We start from the raw sequence: 20,568 nt of genomic DNA, 5'->3' as shown, positions 1-20,568 counted from the left end.
ATAGTTCCCCACTACATCCTCATCTCTAAAATTGAGATACAGATTTTAAGGGTGGACTATTTGATGGATAAAAAACTAGTTAGAAGATAACAGACAGAGGGTTATGGTTAACAGCTCTATGGCCAGCTGAAGGCTGGTGATGAGTGATTTCTTCCAGTGGTCTGCCTTGGAACCAGTACTCTTTAACAACTTTATCAATAACAATTTTTCATTGAGAGGGTGGTGAAGTGCTGGAACGGGTTGCTGAGACAGGTTGTGGATGCCCCATCTCGGATGATCCTTGAGGTTCCTTCCGACCCAAGCCATTCTGTGATAGCACTAAATACCCTTAGATATGGGTATTCACCAATCCAGTGTTAGGGGCAAAGCACTCCCTTGCAGAAGAATATTACAGCAAGGCTGATACATCAGTTCATTTAGTATAGCAAAGTCTTTGCTTCCAGGAAATGAGATAGCCCACACTCAAGGTCAAGAGTGACAAACTTCTGAAGTGCATTTTCACTTTTATTTCAAAACTTTAGACAGGTTATTTTAGTATATAAATTTGATTTTTTTTTCCTCTTACAGAATATAAAGATAATTCCCTCATTACTTCAGTATAAAGTGTTTTACAAGCTTGGAGACAATTGCATAAGTGTATCTCACACAGGGTTATCAGAAAGAAAGCAGTCTCAAAGAAGTTCAGACAAACAACTACCTCAGAAAGCATAGCAGTTTAGTCAAATACAAGTGAACATGTGACACTACAACTGTGCAAGTTCAAGTAAGGCCAAGTCAGTAAACATTGTTAAGTCATTGCAAGTGAGTGGAAAGATCTGTGAGACATTGCAAGGGGTGGATGGTATCATAATATAGTATTCTTGAATCAGAGGGATTTAGCTAAAAGACAAGTGAGTTTTTTAATGCTATAAAGTATATGCAAAGACCAAGCAGTGTACTGATGTTAGTGGAGACTTTGTGCCTGTTTATCCTCAGCATGCTAAGACAAACTACAGCCTCTTAAAAATCAAGCATAAGAACCACTAATGTTTGGAAAGGATTTCAGAATTCAAGTATGTCTTATTTTGGACGGTGTGTAGTTTTTGTCTATTACTTCATCTTGTAAGAACATATGAAGACAACGCTCATTCTGTGCCAGTGGGTGGCCTGCAACCCTAGAGAAGAAAAAAGAAGAGTTAGTACTTGCAAATACAGCCTACTTGCATCTGGCCAGAAACAAGGGTTTTTAATACCAACAACCTATGTGCTTGCTCTTCAGCACAGATCCAGTTCCAATTTACAGCTGGTGTCTACAATGATGCCTTATAGCAAGACTTGCCATTCTCCCCAGCACAAAATTAGTCCGTAGGAACTTTAAGTCACCTCAGATCAGTACAAAGCATATTATGTCTTTCATTACCTGCAGTTGAGGATGTACAATCAAAACACGCATTCTAACATGAGAAAGTTAAGCCAAGTTAAGCTGGTATTATTGGTCTTGATGCCTTTGATACAGAATACTTCTCTAAAAACAGCTTAATGCATCAGTCCTCAGTCTGATTTCATTTAGTTTGCCCAGACAGAATAACAGTTAGTCCACCAGGGGGTGTGAAGGTCTTCTGCAGGCCCTGACACAATTTAAAGCAGCACCTTACCACAGTCGTATTTTCAGTATGCACAAGTAGCACTGATACTCAACGAAAGGGTACTAGATATGGACACTCTTGATAACTGAATATGTCTTTAGATATGAAACACAGCAGAGGGAGTAAACTTGTTCTAGAATTGACATCTCTATCATAGATTTTTGTTTCAGATATGAACTATACCAAGCCACTTTTTACTAATAAAGGAATGGAAGTTGAATTACATGTTCCCATCTAACTCCAACCTAAACTTGGAAAAAAAACACATCTACCTAATAGCCTCCTGTGCATGCAAGAAATCAGAATCCCTAAAATCTGATCACTTAATGAGTTTAAAAACCTAGAAGTGTTCCAGGAAAAACTGGATCCATTTCAACCAACACAGACATCTCTCTTTAAATGAAACAATCCCTCTCTATGCACCAACTAATTCAGCTGCACCTACTAGTGCAGCATGCACCAACCCTATGACATATCTGTTAGAACATCTGCTCTAAGTGGAAGATCATTCATACAACTAAAAATCACAGTCAACTTCAGGGGTTCAGCATCAGTACTTTAAAGAACTCACACACACACCTTCTCCACATGTATCTAGTAGTGTTTACTCCTCCACAGGACTGATTAACTTGTCACCACCGGTGACTGAGGGTACTCCTTAACAAGCAAAGCTCTCCTACTCAGTAATGATAAATTGCATTGAGAATATTCAAAGCCTATCAACCTTCACAAGTTTAAGTAAATAGGCAGCAGTCTAAAGCAAAACACAGAACAGCCTGGAGTAGCTAGTTTGGGTTTCTTTTTGCCCTCATCTAAAGGGTGCAAATTGGTGGTTGAATTGCTAGACTAGATCTGATCTCACATCCAGCTCTTGGTTTCACATGAATACCTTACTTTGTACTGTACCCCCTCCCCTCAGTATTCTTCACTAAGGTGACACACTTGCCTCCTTTTCATGCCTCCTTAAGTTAGGTTCAAGCAGAAAAGGCTTGTCCAGCATAGCTACACCTGCATCTGCTACTGTAAATAGTGTCAATAGCTTTGCAAGCAAGCTGGCCCACTAGGGCGAACTCAAGTTCAGTGTTGTCTAAGATTTCTCAACAACAGTCACCTGAACATTCCTTGATTATCAAAAACTGGCACTGGTGCACAAAGACCTTCTCTGGATGCAGCAGTACCAGTTATCTTAGGCACTGAATAAAAATGAGCTTTGAAAATGCAGTAATGTAACCACATTGTGTGAGATCCACTCTAGGCAAGTTCACTAGCAATGAATACTTTGTAGAATCTTAAAAGCTGCTACATCATTTAAAACTTTAATTCGCATAGGCAACTCAAGCAAACACAACCATTAGAATAGACTGATGAGCTTGAATAGCTGAGTTCTGCCTGAAGAGTCTTTTTCCAGATGTACTCAAGTCTGCCACTACATCAATAACTGCATTAACAGCCTGCTTCTATCTTTCAGGACCAAGAAGTTTCATACTGCCACAAGATCAGTGCATCACTGGCTGTAAGACTTAAAGTGATATCAGTAAATTGATCACTCCATTTCTATCAGCTATACTGAAATGTTCTTCTCCAAAGATGTTCTTCAGCTATTTGAGTTAAGCTGTTTCACTATCAGCTGCTCTAGAATGTCAGCCATCTTCTTCCTGTGCATGCTGATAAACTCAGTGCTAGTACATTCCCTCCAAACTGAACAGTCCCATGCCTGCTTGAATGAAAGTTGTACTCTACAGTTAGAGCTGTATCATACAGCCTTAGAAAACACATTTTATCTTAGCACAAAACCATCTGCCTTCATGTGCCATAAAAAAAAAACTAAACAGGTGAGAAATGTATTCCACTTGACTTCAGTGACAGTCAGAAGCATTTTATTTGCTCAGAAGCATTAGAAATACCTCCAAACTGAACTAGCAAGCAACAATGTGAAGACTTAAATCCACACTTGCGCAAGTTCTAGTTTCTAGTAAGCTACCAAAACTGGCTATAATCAGCTACATATGAGCAGATCAAGATCTTGTTCAACTGAAGGGTATCTCCTATTCCCCATTAAGCTGCATTATTATTGAACAATATTAAAATATTAGTGGAACTGACAAGATCAAACCTTTTATGATGAAAAAGTCCAGAACCAGATGGTATGAATGATGTTGGCTCTAGAGATCAGACAAACTAGGTAATGACAATATTCCCTCCTATCCAGCTATAGCAACTCCTCCATGAAGAAAGGCTGAGGGCGCTGGCATTGTTCAGCTTGGAGAAGAGAAGGCTCTGGAGAAGAACCATTGTGGCCTTCCAGTATTTTAATGAAATTTATTTAAAAACCCCACCTTTTACACTGTAATAGTAATAGGACAAAAGGTAATATCTATAAACTAAAAGAGAGGATATTTAGGTTAGATGTTAGGTGGAAATTCTTAACTCAGATGGGGGAAGAGCTGCAAGAAGTTGCCCAGAGAAGCTGTGGATCTCTGAAAGCACACAAAGCCAGGTTTGTTGAAGCCCTGGGCAGTCCAATCCTGTGAGATGCATACCTGCCCACAGCAAGAAGGTTGGGATAAGATGGTCTTTAAGTTCTTTTCCAACCCAAATCATCCTGTGATTTGGACCTACACTGCAAGAAATAGTTCCTCAATTCACTATATGTTGAATAGTTAGTAGTGTAAGGTGGTAGAGTAAGAAACAGGTCTTTATTACTGATATCTACTTGCCGTTAGCAAGTTAGTGATACAGTTCAAAGCGCCTGTTCGAAACTATATATAGACATACCTCAAACACTTTTTTTTTTTACATCTTCAGAAAGATTCTTATAATATTACAGAAAATATGCAGTTACACATGCTGATAATACCTCATAATACCTCCAAATACCATATTTGCAATTAAAGTAAACCACTGTAAGACTATTGTAAGTTTCATTGTTCACATAGCACAGGATACCTTTTCAAAGTGAAAAAGTAGAACTATTTTGAACACTATAATTAGTAGTAATTTGCATAAATTAGCTATACATTAGCATTCACTTTAGCTGTTCAGGTAAGCATCATTGATATCCAAACCTAACACTGGATGATCAATGTTAATGCATCCTATTGTGAGATTATGGGTAAGTTTTAATTACTGAACCTAGTGTAGCTACTATAACCGATTAGCAGCCATAATTCCATTTTACACAGCTCAGTTCTGAGTTTGTCTCCATATATCTAGACCCAATACTTACTTGTTTATGAACTGCTCAAGTGCTTGCTTCCTTTCCTCTATAAAGGAATCATCAAATATGCCATCATCTCCTCGGAAGGGGAGCTGACGAAGAAGAGCTTTTCCTGGTAAAGGTGGTACCACGACCTGAAACATTTAGAAATGTGTCCTAAGTGCAGCCTGGAAGCAAGTTTATACAACTCCTGTGCCACATTTTTCTCTTAGAGGACCCAACTCATCAATCAAATCTCCAGTAATAGAAAACAGGACTAGAGAAGAAAAGCAGTTGCCTATACTAACTGAATTTAAGTTGACTAGCTCTAATTCAGAGCCATTATCAAGCTAATTGTACTGTGTTAGTCTTTCAGCAAACCTCAAATATACTTTTAGCTCTGACAGTTTCAAACTGAAACATCAGTTTGATGATGTATCTATATGCTTCATAAGACACAGATAACACTTCATTATTAGAATCAGTTCTCCCTGTATTTACATGAAGACTTAGTTCATCTTTAAGTTTACCCACCTTGCTTTCTCTTTCTAGTTCATTTCTTAGCCACTCAAAGTCACTGTATCTTCTTCTGACTGTAGATTCTTTCAATTTGAAGATAGGAAGATTTGTCTGAAAATGAAATACAACCCATTAGATGAGTATGATACATAGAAGCAACAAAAACTATCTTAAAGGTTAACATGCTTCAGCAACAGCACAACAGTATTGAGAAACACTCCATACAGAAATGCTGATAAAGTTCTTTGTGTGCTACATAACTAAGCTATGTCTCAAACTGCTCAACTGTGGGCCTTTCAGATGTACAGCATTCTGTAACTAGTATTTTGTCATATTGCCTAGCAGTGGGTTTGCTCATCACTCATGATGTTTCTAAGGTTGCATAGGTTTCTGCTAGTCTTAACTTTCTCAAAAGCTAAACTCCCAATGTTAATATGTGCACACTGGAGAGAGGTAGTCAGAATAATAAAAAAAAAACAATACCTTCTTTATCTACTCAGGCTCTTAACGTGCACAAGGGATTGTTTTGGGTGCCAGCAATACTGAGCTAGCCAAGTTTCCTAAGCTTTTTTGATACTTCAGGCAACAAGGTCTCCAACATCTTTAAAAGCATAGCAAGCAAGCCCTACAGTCTTCATCAAATCCATTCAGGAGAGGCGAAGCTGAAGATCTGTCAGCACAAGCTGTCTAGTTTGAGTAGCTGTAGGGAAGCCTATAAGATTGAGATGCAACACAACAGCCAATGTAGCAAAACCACCTGATCTCAAAGTTAAACCAAGCAGCATTTCATGAGGCAGAACTCTTAGACAAGTCAGCTCTCAAGTCTAGTATCCTTGAGAAACATCAAATGCAAGTCAGGCTGTAATATGAGGTCATGTGCAGCATTAATTTGTATACATTAATCCTGTTAATTCCTGGGATGCACATTTAGCCCACTGTTATCTAAACTACACCTAAAGAGCAAACATTAAGAACCTTCTTCTAATGATTTTCCCAGAAAGTTCCAAAGACTTAACATTGCCATCACTATTTGAAGTGTAAAACAGTCAACAGTTAATATAGAAGCAATAATCTGCTATAAGCAAGACCAAGTGTCCACAAATGCCATGCATAACCAACAGGAACAGTAAAGACTGCTGACAGATTGCATATTCACCAGTTTTGCCTCATACATCTAGAAAGGAAGCTTCCTAGAAATACTCTGATTCTAGGATTTAACTATGATTATACAAAGTTTTCTTCTGCTAGGAGTAGCACAGGAGTTACTCTCAGGTAGTAACTTAAAGTGGGATGGCTCAAATATCTCAGTTTCTGGTCCCAGTTTGAGTAGATATCCCTCAGCAATATAATTTGTGGGCTGTTACACTTAGCTATCGAGTGACATTTTTGGCTATTCATGATAGGCTTAACTGCCAAACTACTTGCTTGCACCAGGCAGGCCTATAACTATAGGCCATTGTACTATGGCCTGTCAACAACAAGCTTTTGGCTGTGATGGTTCAAAAGTAATTGAGAAGTTAGGTACTTTCATATGATGCTATTTAATCCACAATTCACAGATGAAGTACAAAACAGTATTTTGTTATGAAATCTCATACTGTTGAATGTTTAGAAGTATTTAGGATCTCATTCCCAGGCAACTACTGTTCACTGTACTGATGGCTAATAATAGCCCTAAGAGCAACTTTATTATGTCAGAAGTCAGGCTTTATAAACGCTCATCCCAGTAAGAATACTCAGAAGTGAATGAATCTGGGTCCCCATGAAGGAGATTCACAGAAGTGAAGTAGTGGATTATTTTTCTCCAATTTCAGCCACTGGCTTTTTAACCAAGTTCAGCTGTACACATTACAACATCAACTCTTTGTTAGTGTCTTGGACAGAAAGTCCTTTATAATATTTAATTTCTAGGTTCTGATCTGAAGAAAATATTCCATCTTCCTATCAAATTACTGGCAAGAAGGATTACAACTGAATAATAGCAGATAAACACAAGTTCCCAGGTCTTCAGGAACTCTTTTCATGCTTATAGGCATAAGGTCTAAAAAAGTTAATCTCTGAATAACATATCAGGCTTAAAGGTCTAATGACGGAGCAGAAGGGCCAGTTAAGCTCATTTTACCTCCCACATTCCCTTCTCAACTTTTAACACTAGTCAAGCTAGCAGGTTGGAAAAAGGAACAGTTATAGGACTCGCTTTCCCTCCAAGTTGAATAAGCTTCCCCAGTTTTGATCATCACTGAGAACATTCAAAGGTGTACACTAAAAGGATAACAGTACAGTAAGTGGCTTACAAGCCACAGCTTGAAACTACATGCTAAAGGAAAGAGCACATCCACTGTTTTCAGCCTGGATATGAACTCAGAACTGCTGAGATAAGCTTCTAAATATCATGTTTCTTGAAGTCCAAACTGCAGCAATTCTCCTTCTGCCAGAAATTCCACTGTCCTTCAGTTATGCAGCTGTTGGAAAGGATCCATGTAAAAAAGCAATTTGAGAGTTCTCTTCTACGCTGCTTAGCCTACTTACATCTTAAGCACCTACTTTAACTCAGGGTATATTCACACCTGAACTACATTCCTTTCCTATTGCAGGATTATAACCCCATTGGAGCAGACCACCTCTTCCTTCAGTATGAGAATAATGTACAAAACTTCAAGTCAGTCTAATTTCATTTTTATAAACACCTCCCTCTACTTTCTGGCCTCCTGATCTGCACAGCCAGTCATGAAACTCGTGACTCAGTTTGGCACAGCATTTGGATCATAGCTCATCCAGCATAGTTACTACAGCAATTGTTTCTTCTACAGCATAATTGCCTCATTTTTATCAAAAACATTTTTAACAAATTTTCCAGTCTTTTTAGCAGTTTGAATGCAAATTATTAATCCAAAAGGATTGGGCGCTATTAAATACACTAGACAAGCAAGTCACTGAAGATAAATTGCTACTCCAGGACCAATAAATCAGCACTGCAGGGGTTCCGCACATCTCCAAATTCCAAGTATAGGAAGATACTAAGAAAACAGACTCTGTCTAGTACCCTTTCTTTATCAGAAGATATGCACACACCCAATAGGCTTTCTCTGAATATTCTAAAATGATCACTCAGAATGCCCTGGGTTGGAAGGGACCTCAAGGATCATGTAGCTCCAACCCCCCTGCCTGGCAGGGCCACCAAACATACACCTTTACTAGATCAGGTTGCCCAGGGCCCCGTCCAACCTGGTCTTGAACACCTCCAAGGACGGGGCATCCACAACCTCCCTGGGCAGCCTGTTCCAGGGCCTAACCACTCTCCTAGTGAAGAACTTCCCCCTAACATCCAAACTAAATCTTCCCTCTTTTAACTTAAAACCATTTTATTTTGCTGTGCGAACTAACAGCCAAGTCAGTACACTAGAATAAGCATTGTCAGAACTGTTGCCAAGTTAAGCTACTTTGTTAAAAGTCTAAAGATAACAACCAAATCCTAAGTCACTCCTGCACTCCTCCACTCAGAAGCCAAGCAAGTTCCCACAGTCAAGTCATTTGGCTGGTGTTTAACAAACTGACAGCAAACAGCAGCAGCTGCTTACTAAGACATTTTAGGGCAAAATCCACATTTGCAGAGAAACTGCTTCAGCTATGTTTATAACATTCAAACTACGAAGTCTAATTCCAAGCTCAGGAGAATCGCTTCAGAAGCAAATGACAATTCTAAGACTGCAGCTTGAATGACCAAGGAATAGTCTTCTAGTTGCTACTATGCGTAGCATGATATGCCCTGTTAGAAGTTTCTTAAATGGTGTTCAAAGGCAACTGAAGAGCCTTGAGCACACAGAGTGCTAGTAAATGAGTACAAGCCAACACTATGCTTTAACTTCATATGCAACAGTACTCCAGTGTAGCCATTCTGGTATAGAAATTAATTGAAATGGAGGAAAACAACTGAGGTACTTCAATATTATCAACTACTCAATTTGTTTCAGTGTTCTATTATCTGGATTCAATTAACTCATCTGGTTAGTAAACAGCCTTGCAAATAGCCAGACTTATCCCTATGAATTTATTGCCAGACATAAATTCAACTAAATAGCATTTGGGCTCCTCCAAAGAGCAGGCTGACACTCCACAAGACTGACTCAGCACATCACCACAGCCTAACCCACCTCTATGGCTGCTGGAACTCCACAACCATGGCTAACTAGGACAGCTCGAAGCAGATTTGATTCATTTTCTCATATGCCAATATTGCACTAATCAGCAGCACAGCATTGCTCATGTCTCTTAACACACTGTTGCCATAGCATCTACTTTGATGTTGTCTTTTCAAGCAGGTTGGGGTAGCCTTGATACTACACTATTTCCATTAAAATAGAATGAAAGAAAGCACTCAGCTCACTCGTGATAGAAGTTTGTGGCCTTGACTCTCAGAAGCTAAATTCAAGCTTTCTATCTATCATCTTGCCATACTAACTGCAATCTTTGTCAAGAAGCTACACTGTCAACTACATTTGCACGCAGCCAATGACAACTCCAGGGTACTACAGCAAGCAGCATCCAAGGTGAAGAAAAAGTATTACAGTTTCCTTAATGTGAGAGCCCCCATTCTTTATTACAAAAAAAGCCAGCTCCAGCAGTCCACTGTTATTGTAGACACCTCATCAGTGGTTTGTTTCCTTCCAGGCTAAACATAAGCAGCAACCTGCCCAGTTCCTACAACTATGAGAAAAAAAAGAACAAAAGGAAGCAGGCTCCCAACTTCAGGTCACTACAAGCTTAAACTTTTTGCTATGTACTTCACCAAATGCAGCAGGAGTGAATATTTTAGGACATACATTTCTAAGAATCACTCATCTGATCAAAGCCAAACTCTACAACTCTACCTTACACCCACTTGGCATCCAGGCCTACTGTAGGTATCCTACACACCAAAAAATAAGTAAAAAACTGAAACAAATCTGACCATATCTATAAGCCTGGATTTAAAACAAGGCTGACTTCAGCTACGTGGCATCTGGATAAGGAGGTAGGAGATACAGCTTAGTGGTTTTCTGTAGGTACGGTAAAGGAGGATGGCTGGGCTAGATAATCTTGTAGGTCCTTTCCAACCCTGTGATTCTATGATTAAGCTCTGCAGACCTTTCTATTCTACAGTACTAAGACACAAAGCTGCAATATCGTTCATTCTGAAGACTAAAGCAGTAGAATCCTAATAGCACAGTAACCATGAACACCATCAATGTCAACTACAGACAGAAGTTAACTTTTGGTAACTGTCTTGAGCCCAGAACTGCTTTATGATAATTAGCATATACATCTTATTAGCTTTTGTGGGTTTTTTTTTGCCCAACAGGTTTTGTCATTCCCTGGCAAGGTTCACCAGTATCCTGAGCAACTAAACTAGGCACGTCACAGTCAGCAGGCTCAAAGCAGTATAAACCTTAGGATTAGACCAGAAAAAAACAGATTGCTTCATGTTTCAGGTTGCACCCCCAGCAGCCAAAACTAAAAGCAGGGGCTCATTTTAAAGAGAACACATTCAGGCAAAGAATTAGTAAATCTAGATAGTTATTCCTGAGTGTTCAAGCCAGAGCCTCCTTTGAAATGTCAAGCGTTTCTTTTGATAGTTCCTTCTCCTTCCCTTCACACAGCTGCAACGTAAAACCACCATATGCTCTGGCATAGTGTAATGTAAGGTCAAATTATTATTTTCTCATTAAGAATGACTGAAAGAGGCATGAAATTAAGTTGCTGCTTTAGCATCATTGGTTCATATCTACCAGCTATGGCCAAACAGGCACAACCTCCCCCCAACCCCTACCTACAATTAATTGCTGCTGATGGTTTTATTAGGCAAAAAGTTTTAATATGCTTTGTGAGCTACTGACTGTAATATCCCTACACTTCACATAACTATGCTGATAACAGATAAACATATTTCTGCACTAACTACTCAAGTAGAAAAAAAGTCTCTTCAAATTTCCAGTTATACCGGAGCAGTAACATTTACATTCTTAAGAATTCCACAACAGCCACAGAATAGCCAATAGCTCCTGTTGAGTAGTTTGTCAGACTTCCTCAGCCTTAGGAATACTGTAACTTAGACCCATTAAAAGAAAGTGTCCCCTATTTTATTTTATTTTTTATTCCCCCAGAATAAAGTTAAAGAACTTGACATAGACCTGTCTTTAGTTGTTAGTGTGTGTTTTTATAACAAATATTGTCAAGATTTGTAAGAATCTAAGGACCAGAATCATAGAATCACCAAGGTTGGAAAAGATCACCAAGATCATCCAGTCCAACCGCCTATCTATCACTAATATCTCCCACTAAAATCATGCCCTTCAGTACAACATCTAAATGTGACTTTAACAGCACCAGCAACGGTGTTAGCCCAGTTATCCAGCCTGTCCAGATCCTTCCTACCCCAGGCAGATCAACACTTCTTTCCAACCTGGTGCCATCTGCAAACTTACTAAGGATGCACTCAATGCTCTCATCCAGGTCATCAATGACAGTATTGAACAGCATAGGCCTCAATACTGACCACTAGGGAATACCACTTGTGACTGGTTGCCAGCTAGATTTAGCTCCATCCACCATCGCCCTCCAAGTCTGGCCATCCAGCCAATTCTTTACCCAAGGAGTGTACCCACCTAAGCCACGGGCTGCCAACTTCCTCAGAATACTATGGGAGACAGTGTCAAAGGCTTTGCTGAAGTCTAGATAGACTACTTCAACAGCCTTTCCTCATCCACCAGGCAAGTCAACAGATCATAGAAGTAGATCAGGTTGGTCAAGTAAGCTGGGCCCGATCCCCCAGCAGTCCCACACATGCCACATGATCACACTCTATACGATCTGCTCCATAACCTCTCCTGGTACAGGCTGATAGGCCTGTAGTTCTCCAGATCCTCCTTATGACCATCTTTGTACGTGGGAATCACACTGGCAAGCCTCCAGTCCTCCAGGACTCTGCAATTGAACAGGAACACTGATAGATGGTGGATAGTAGCCTGAACAACCTAGCCTTCCTAGACCCTTTTACCCTTCAGGACTGAATCCCAAGAGACCCACCATATCACTATCTCAAACAGTTCAAAATCCACCCTCCAGAAGTCCAAGGTAACAGTTTTGCCACCCCCCCCCCTCCTGACTTCACCAAGAAGATGAGGGCTTCTCCATCCTCACATCAAATAGTTGCAATAGTAACCTAATATGGTGTTGTACTTACTGAAATGGTCTTCAGTAGAGCAATTGGTATTGCAATACCAAAGGGGGGGGAAAAAGAACAAAAACAAAGCAACATATTTCCTTTATAGCTCAAAGCCACAATTTATACTGTGCTATTTATTTCACCAGATGAAAAACAGAAGACCACTTACTGTTTTGAAGTTGACTTTCGCAAGCCAGCTAAAAATAAAGATGCTTTAAAAAAAAAACAACAACTCTGGCAACACATGCCTACCTGGATCACAGCCATCTGTCCTACAAAGATCAGACACTGTTCTGTTTGATTTGGTCTGTTCAGCACTGTATTAGAGCGCACTTAATAAATGACAATCAAGGCCTTCATTGTATGAGCAGAAAGAAAAAGCGTGTAAGTCACTAGTCAAACTAATACACTAATAAGTGCTATTCAAAGACTTGGTTATTTTATTTACACAGTAACAGACATCAACATCAAGCTAGTCCAGTACCTTTGGACTAGGATCCTGAGCTTAGTTTAAATTAAAAACCCTACAGAAAAATCAGCTGCTCAGAGCTAATGCATGGAATAGATCTGCAAATCCACTTCTGCTGGAGAAGTTTTCAATAAACATGCCTGTTCTTGGTCTCCTCAGTCAGTATCCTGGGTATTTCTTGGTTTTTCAGCTAATGCTCTGAATCACTGCTCAAGAGAAAAGTTAATGTTTGTAAGTGTGTGGTACCTGGGCTATAGAACAAAATTACCTGAATCACTGCATTTTTATTCTTTGAAGTCTAAAAATGTTCACAATTAGTATCAGCATCTGGAACAGTATATTAAAAGAGTAATTAGCCAGCATTAAAGAACTCTTGCAACGTGATACAAAATGTGCAGCGGCATAGAGAATTCATGCTGACTCTGCATCCCTAAACATATCTGCACTGAGTCAGTGTTTAGTCATTACCCCACCACAAGCTTCACAAGCCATAAAGCTAAATGACACTCAAGTGAATTACGAGCACCAGCGGACTCTCTTCTTCCCTTGGCAGGAGAGGCCTACAACTCTAACCCTGCTGAATCCAAGGACTGGAAATTTGCTATGGTTCAAGGACAAAACACATCAAAAATACATTCGCTACCTTGAGTACCACATGAGACACGTGCTTTCCGTTCATTAATCATTCTGAAATGATTTGAGAATATAACTGCTCAACTCAGACTCTTACCAGTCATCTGGAATACAAACATAGCATCCAAACAAACAAAAAAACCCACATTGGTTTAAGGTGACCAAAAAAATTTTCTAAAGAAACTGAAGTTTAGCAGTACTTGATTTACTTCCCCAATCCTGAAACCAATACTATTCTTAACAGCACACACACTTCACAGCCTGTATTCATTTCCTTCCCCACATTTGGTCTACGCAGTCAAGTACGTGTGACGTTCTGACAGTAAAGCTATGAAAACTATAACAGAAAAAGAGCACAATAATGCTGTTTGATAGAGCATATGCTCAGCTACAAAACATTATTTGTCCATCATTATTACCTACGTGTTTTCATGAGCAATGAACAAAGCCTGAAAGCCACCTTCAAAATTCTGCACTACTGGATGTGGCCCACTGTCTCACAGCTGGGTATAATGGCATAATTGACCCTAAACAGTCTATCTGTCACTGGACTGAACACACGGAAGTCAGAAGGCACCAAATCTAGACTATACAGTAGGTGTGGTAGGTCACTCCAGCCAAGACTGAAAACTGTGGGGTACATGCCAAACAGGTATGTCACAGAATCACAGAATGACCCGGGTTGGAAGGGACCTCAAGGATCATGTAGTTCCAACCCCCCTGCCTGGCAGGGCCACCAAACATACACCTTTACTAGATCAGGTTGCCCAGGGCCCCATCCAACCCGGCCTTGAACACCTCCAAGGACGGGGCATCCACAACCTCCCTGGGCAGCCTGTTCCAGGTCCTAACCACTCTCCTAATAAAGAACTTCTCTCCAACATCCAACCTAAATCTTCCCTCCTTCAACTTGGATCCATTTCCCCGTGTCCTACTATTGTCAGCCCTTTCGAAGAGTTTACTCCCCTCCTGGGAGTAAGTTCCCTTCAGGTATTGAAAGGCTGCAATGAGGTCACCCCGCAACCTTCTCCAGGCTGAACAAGCCCAACTCCCTCAGCCTGTCCTCATAGGGGAGGTGCTCCAGCCCCTGATCATCTTTGTGGCCCTCCTCTGGACCCTTTCCAAAATCTCTTTCCAAAATCCAAAATGTCACCTGGCATTATTGTGTTGCAAGAGAAGGATACTCTTTTTCTCTGACCTTACTCCAGGAAGGCACCAGTTCTTCTGCACAGAGGAACTCAGTGACACACCTTCACTTCATACATGCTTCCACATCAGATGGCATTGTCAAATTGCCCCTCTGCTGCTGTCACACAGCAACAAAACTTAATGGAACAGTGGCAGGAATGTTCAGGTCTACCTTTATACCCTCAACATCCACCTCTGACATTGTGGGCCAACATAATAAAATAAAAGGCATTACCTTCAGAGCAGCCATCGTACCTCTGCAGGCCCACAGATGCCTTTGTGCAAAATACATAGAAAAAGTGATGACTGCCTTATGGAGCATTAGTTCCACTCAAGTAATGTATGTCACATCTGGAAGCAAAGCAGTCACACAATATCCTTCTACAAGGAATTGTGTTAATAATATATTTGGAAAAACGTGTAAGTTCTTGTGTATTCATATGCTTTGTTGTCCTCCTAACCTGTGTCCTTACCTCCTATAGCACTGTTTTTATCATGGGACTGTAGTTCTAAAGCGTCACCAATTGCTGAGATCAAATTCAGCTTGTAAAGCTTCTATCTTGTCTCCTTAAAGGATTTAGCTCCTGAGTTTGATGCACAGAACCCACTCGAGCACGGATGCTCCTGCTGACCCACTTACCAGGAATATCATTGCTCCCAATTGCTGTATAAGTCAGGTAATACCCGGAACTGGATTAGACTGAAGATATGCCTCTAAGAGGGTAATGTCATTTGTTCTAGATTTGTTTCCTGCAACTCAGAAGAAGTTCTAGCTTACAGTCCATAAGTAGTAACACTCAGAACTTAACTGCCAAATCACATTTCTCCTTAGGGGACAAGGGCAATAAACTAGCTTGCTGTATTGGTTTAACAGGCAATCTTGTTGCTTTCATCAGTTTTAACCACTGCATGAGGTCTAAGTCATCTATACTCCTTTAGATGACTAATTTACCAAGCTGTACTTATGTAGAAAACATACTTGGAGCATCATGCCCTAACCACGTTATTCTCCTTTTTAGCTTACCCTAAGCCTGCACACAAAGGAGACCTCAGAATAGTATGAACTCACTGCCTAATGCTGCTGACAGAAAGCAAATTCTCAAGTACCCTGTCAAGAACATTACCCTCTCAAATTTGCTATTTCAGTAATGCACTTAAGTGACAAGATGCTGTTTTCCATCATTTACCAATACTGAACAAGATATCTTACTTCACTGTCAGGCTGCTGCTGCAGTAGTGCAGTTCCATATTGCCACATTGTGTGCCTTACTGGTTGCTGCAGTGAAAAGCTTTCCATCATCACCTAATCCAGTCTGCTGAGAAAAGAATATCACTTAATGCAAGCACAGGGTCAAGGAAACAATACTTTGGCTCATTCCCTCCAGCAGCTTTTACTGAAAGTTTACAGTATTTATGTGAGTATATCTTTAAATGCTAAGAAAACAAAAACCACACAGGTAACTGATCACTTGTTAAGTAAGCAGCCCTAATGGAACCACTATATAACGCTTCCACTTGCAGTACGCACATGGAAGCTTAACTACCTGTCCGCATAGCTCAGATTTACCACAACATTAACCTGCACAGAGAGGTAAACTACAAAAAGCTTTTCTAAATACTGCAATACAACCAACTTGCTTATCCAGTAGTATATTGCTAAGCAGTATAAACACATTTGGGTTCCCTATTAAGCTTTCCAAGCCTGATGGCCATAAGAAACTGAAGACTACAGCAAAATGAAATAACATATTAAATATCAGACATCAGTTCAAAAGTCCACTAGCAAATTCAGTCTTCCTAAAAGAAGTTGAATTTAGAGAACCAGACAAATCAATAACACAAACCTCAAACCAGGTTTGAAGGCACCATAACAATAGCACAAGTCTAATAGCTTCTACACCACAATAACTCTCAGCATCTGCAGTGACAATGCCTTTACGCAGTAGTGCATGATAAAGCTGCCCAATGGCTTCTACCAGAATTCTCTAGGTGTTTAGTCATTCATTTCTGCATCACTTCACATGTTAGGGTTGGAGACGGTCTAAAACAAAACCTTCCAGATACAACACACGTAAGTCAATCCATCTTCTCAGGTTTGTTCTGCTGACACTACTAGCACTGCTGGGGGAAGCTGGGAACATCAGCTGCTATTTGCTGTGACCACAACAAGATGCCAAACCACAGAGACTAGTTAGTGGCTCCTGCCTGTAATGCTCAACAAGCAGATTATAGTACAAGATCTACCTTTTAGAACAGCAATACTGGAGTAAATCAAGTTCAAACTATTTTAATGCTGAAATTTTCATATTAGAAATATAGTTTGCATCCATCTGAAAAGATAATAACGATGGACACAAGTTTAAATAGCAATAATCATTCTGCATGACTTGCAGTACCTGCTCTGTAGCCTTTCAGCATTCAGAAACATGAAACTTGTAGCTATCAGAATACACGTCAAGGACACAATGTGTACAATAACAGAACTGGAAAGGAAATAATCATGTACTACAAGAGATAGTTCAGTATACATATGCACACAGATGCACGTAAGGGAGGTGAAGGAAGAAGTGTTTACATAGTAAGTGGATTAGCAGGAAAAATAGAAGGTCACTGTATCATTCCAGAGTACATTTGTTAAGGTCACTTCCAGCTCTTCGCTACAACAGCAATGCAGGATATTCTACCCTAAATAGGCTACTTTAACCCATCCACAATCCTAAAACCTGGCCTTCTGTTTTCCTTTAACCTGAAGGACTTTGGTTGAATTCTTAATTTTTTTTTTAATCCCAGGCAACTCCACATAATTTTCAAGGCCATGCCAAAACTATGACTATTCTTTTGCATTATGTTCCTTGGATCCAGTAACTCCAGATGCTCAGACTCATAGAAAGAGAAGACATAAGAAACTTAAGACACCAGAGTACCTTACCCAGCAGCAAGGTGAAAAGTTGCACCCCTCTTTCTGCTGAGAGGGCAGCTGAGGTCCTGATTATGACAGCATAATGTAACAGAAGGCAGCTAGTTCCAATTCATCCTCACACAGAACCCAAACCTAACTTACATTTCCGCTTATTCCTCCAGCCATACAGATGCATCCTGAAACTTTATAATAGCTACTAGAGCATGACAATTTAGCAGCACTAAAATTAAAGTATCATCCACTCTAGTAGCTTTAGATCTCAGCTGATTTTGCATTCCCAAGCAAAATTACACTAGGCTGAAAACATGGGCCATTAGTACCTGAAGATACAGGGTTTTAATTTCATCTGAAGACTTTTAATGACCGAGAAGGCAGATGTCAGCTTAAGCTTCCTAAGCCAGGAAGGCACATACACGTTGTGACATTCACTAAAAGCAGAACTTACACTGCATGTGCAAGAGATCTCTCTACCACCAGCAGTTATTATTGAGCAGCTTCAACAATGACAGCTACAAGGCAGCAGACTCAATCACAAACTACAGAGAAAGGTCAAATTGAAGGAGATTGTCTTTCCCAACCCAACATGTTCCCAGCAGTACAGGCTGCAAGAGCATCCTGCCTCAGACCCTGCTAGCCACAGGCAATCAGTGTCCTGCATATACTGTGTTTTTCTGTCCACTCCTCTAATGCCTTGTTACAAAAACAAACGGGGAACGCAGCAATAATTTCACACAGTTTTTTCCTCCCTTCTCAAGGAGAAAGGTAGTTTTAACCCAGCCAGCCTGCTAGGCTTGTTTACACACACTCTACTGCACGTTGAGAGCACTGGAATCCACCCACATTACACCTCCTCAGCTGAAAGCTCATCCTCTTCTAGTGACATGAAAACAGCCACACAAAGGCAGATCGTAGAGGAGTATTTCAGCCCAGCAGCAGTGCTCGTTCCCGGTTATCTCGACAGCCGTACTGCGAGAGCAGCCACCGCTTTATCAGCCCCCAACCCAGCGGCGGGGCCTCCCGCACCGCCTACGGAGGAGCCCACCGCCCCGAGCTCCCAGCCCAGGCCCCGGCCGAGGCCATAAGGCAGCCCCAGGCCGCAGGTCGCCCCGCTCCGGCCTCACGCTGCCGTGCGAGGCGCCATGGCCGGGCCGCGGCCTCACCTTGACGCGGATCTCGTAGGTGGTGAAGCGGCCGCGGCCCACTCCCACGGTCTGCGGGTTGCCCACGTCGATCTCTAGGAAGTTGCTGGGAGGCCCGTAGGCGTCGTTGAGGTTCTGCGGCTTGCTAATCAGCCGCCGGGTGTCGGCGATCGTCTCAGCCATAGCGGAGCGGACGCCTTCCTCCCCACCCGATGACCGGCAGGACGCGACCGAACTCCCTGTGCGGCCGCCCTCCGCCGCCCGCCTCTTATCGCCCCGCGCCCAGCTGACTGCCCGGCAACGCGCGCCCACGCCGCCAACAGCGGATGCGCCCGCCGCCCGCGCGCAAGGCAGCCTGGGAGATGTAGTCCGCAGCCACAGCCCCGCTCGCCGCGCCCCGCGCTGCCGCCCGCCTTCCGAACTACAATTCCCGGCGTGCGCAGGGCGTGCGTGGCGCGGCTGCTATGAGAGCTGGGGTCCTCGGGCCCGCCGGTGGCTGTGGGGCTTTAAACCTCTGCTGAGAGGGACAGATTGACCATGAGCCAGCAGTGTGCCCTTGTAGCCAACAAAGCCAATACACTGGGGTGTATTAAAAAGAGCGTGTCCAGCAGGTCGAAGGAGGTGATCCTCCCCCTCTACTCTGCCCTGGTGAGGCCTCATCTGGAATATTGTGTCCAGTTCTTGGCTCCCCAGTACAAAAAAGACACGGATCTCTTGGAAAGAGTCCAGCGGAGGGCCACTAAGATGGTGAAGGGCCTGGAGCATCTCCCCTATGAGGAGAGACTTAGGGAACTGGGTCTGTTGGGCCTTGAGAAAAGAAGGCTGAGAGGGGACTTGATCCAGGTTTATAAATACCTGAGGTGTGGGGGCCATAGTGGTGAGGCTGGTCTCTTCAGTAGTGCGTGGGAACAGGACTAGGGGTAATGGGATGAAAGTACAGCATAGGAAGTTCCGCATGAATGTGTGGAAGAACTTCTTTACAGTGAGGGTGACGGAGCACTGGAACAGGCTGCCCAGGGAGGTGGTGGAGTCTCCTTCTCTGGAGATATTCAAGACCCGCCTGGACGCCTACCTGTGTGACGTGGTGTAGGGAGCCTGCTTTGGCAGGGGGGTTGGACTCAATGATCTCTAGAGGTCCCTTCCAACCCCTACAATTCTGTGATTCTGTGATTCTGTGAGGTTAGCGATTGCGGCAACAATAATACTTTACTCTAAGCTGAAACTTCTCACCAGCCAATCTTAGCACTGTATATAAGGATGGGGGATCCAAGATAGGTTATGATAGCCAGGAGCGTAGCCGAGGTGAATCATGGTGCCTGGCCAGCAGTCCTGCCTCACTGTGGGGGCTGTGAGGAGGTTCTGGGGATGTTTATAAACGTGTGGGCAGCATTAAGAAATGGGCAGTGAGCCTGTGGTTAACAGGCTGGTTTGAATTAGCAGATGACACCTCAGTAATGTATGCACAGTTATTTTGTTTATCAGGTGGCAAATGGAGGACACTTGACAAGAAAGATTTTGTAATTGAAGTATGAGAATAAGAAAGAATCCTTGTGACAGCATTGCCGATAGGTGCGGACAAAGCTGCCTGTACTAAGATGAAGGAAAAACATTTTGATGTTGTCATTCCGCAAGGCAGAATGTCAGCAGCCAGGCTGGGAGGCCTGAGTGAGCCATACCA

The 20,568-nt window shown here is 41.9% G+C and overlaps 1 protein-coding gene across 1 annotated transcript; it reads right to left on the bottom strand.

Annotated features, from left to right (window-relative positions):
- Positions 1 to 486: 486 nt before the first annotated feature.
- SNX3 (sorting nexin 3) lies at positions 487 to 19,237 on the bottom strand. The gene is made up of 4 exons (XM_015858726.3): positions 18,912 to 19,237; positions 5,356 to 5,451; positions 4,852 to 4,976; positions 487 to 1,154 (listed from the first exon to the last, which is right to left on the bottom strand). Exons 1-4 carry the CDS (start codon positions 19,071 to 19,073, stop codon positions 1,049 to 1,051), a joined length of 489 nt encoding a protein of 162 aa, XP_015714212.1. The 5' UTR covers positions 19,074 to 19,237; the 3' UTR covers positions 487 to 1,048.
- Between the last annotated feature and the right edge of the window lie 1,331 nt (positions 19,238 to 20,568).

This window comes from Coturnix japonica, chromosome 3, assembly GCF_054131305.1.
Source record: "Coturnix japonica strain WE chromosome 3, WE-NBRP24, whole genome shotgun sequence".
Taxonomy (NCBI): domain Eukaryota; kingdom Metazoa; phylum Chordata; class Aves; order Galliformes; family Phasianidae; genus Coturnix; species Coturnix japonica.
Note: the sequence above shows the minus strand (reverse complement) of the source record. Positions and strands in the feature narration are given on the sequence as shown.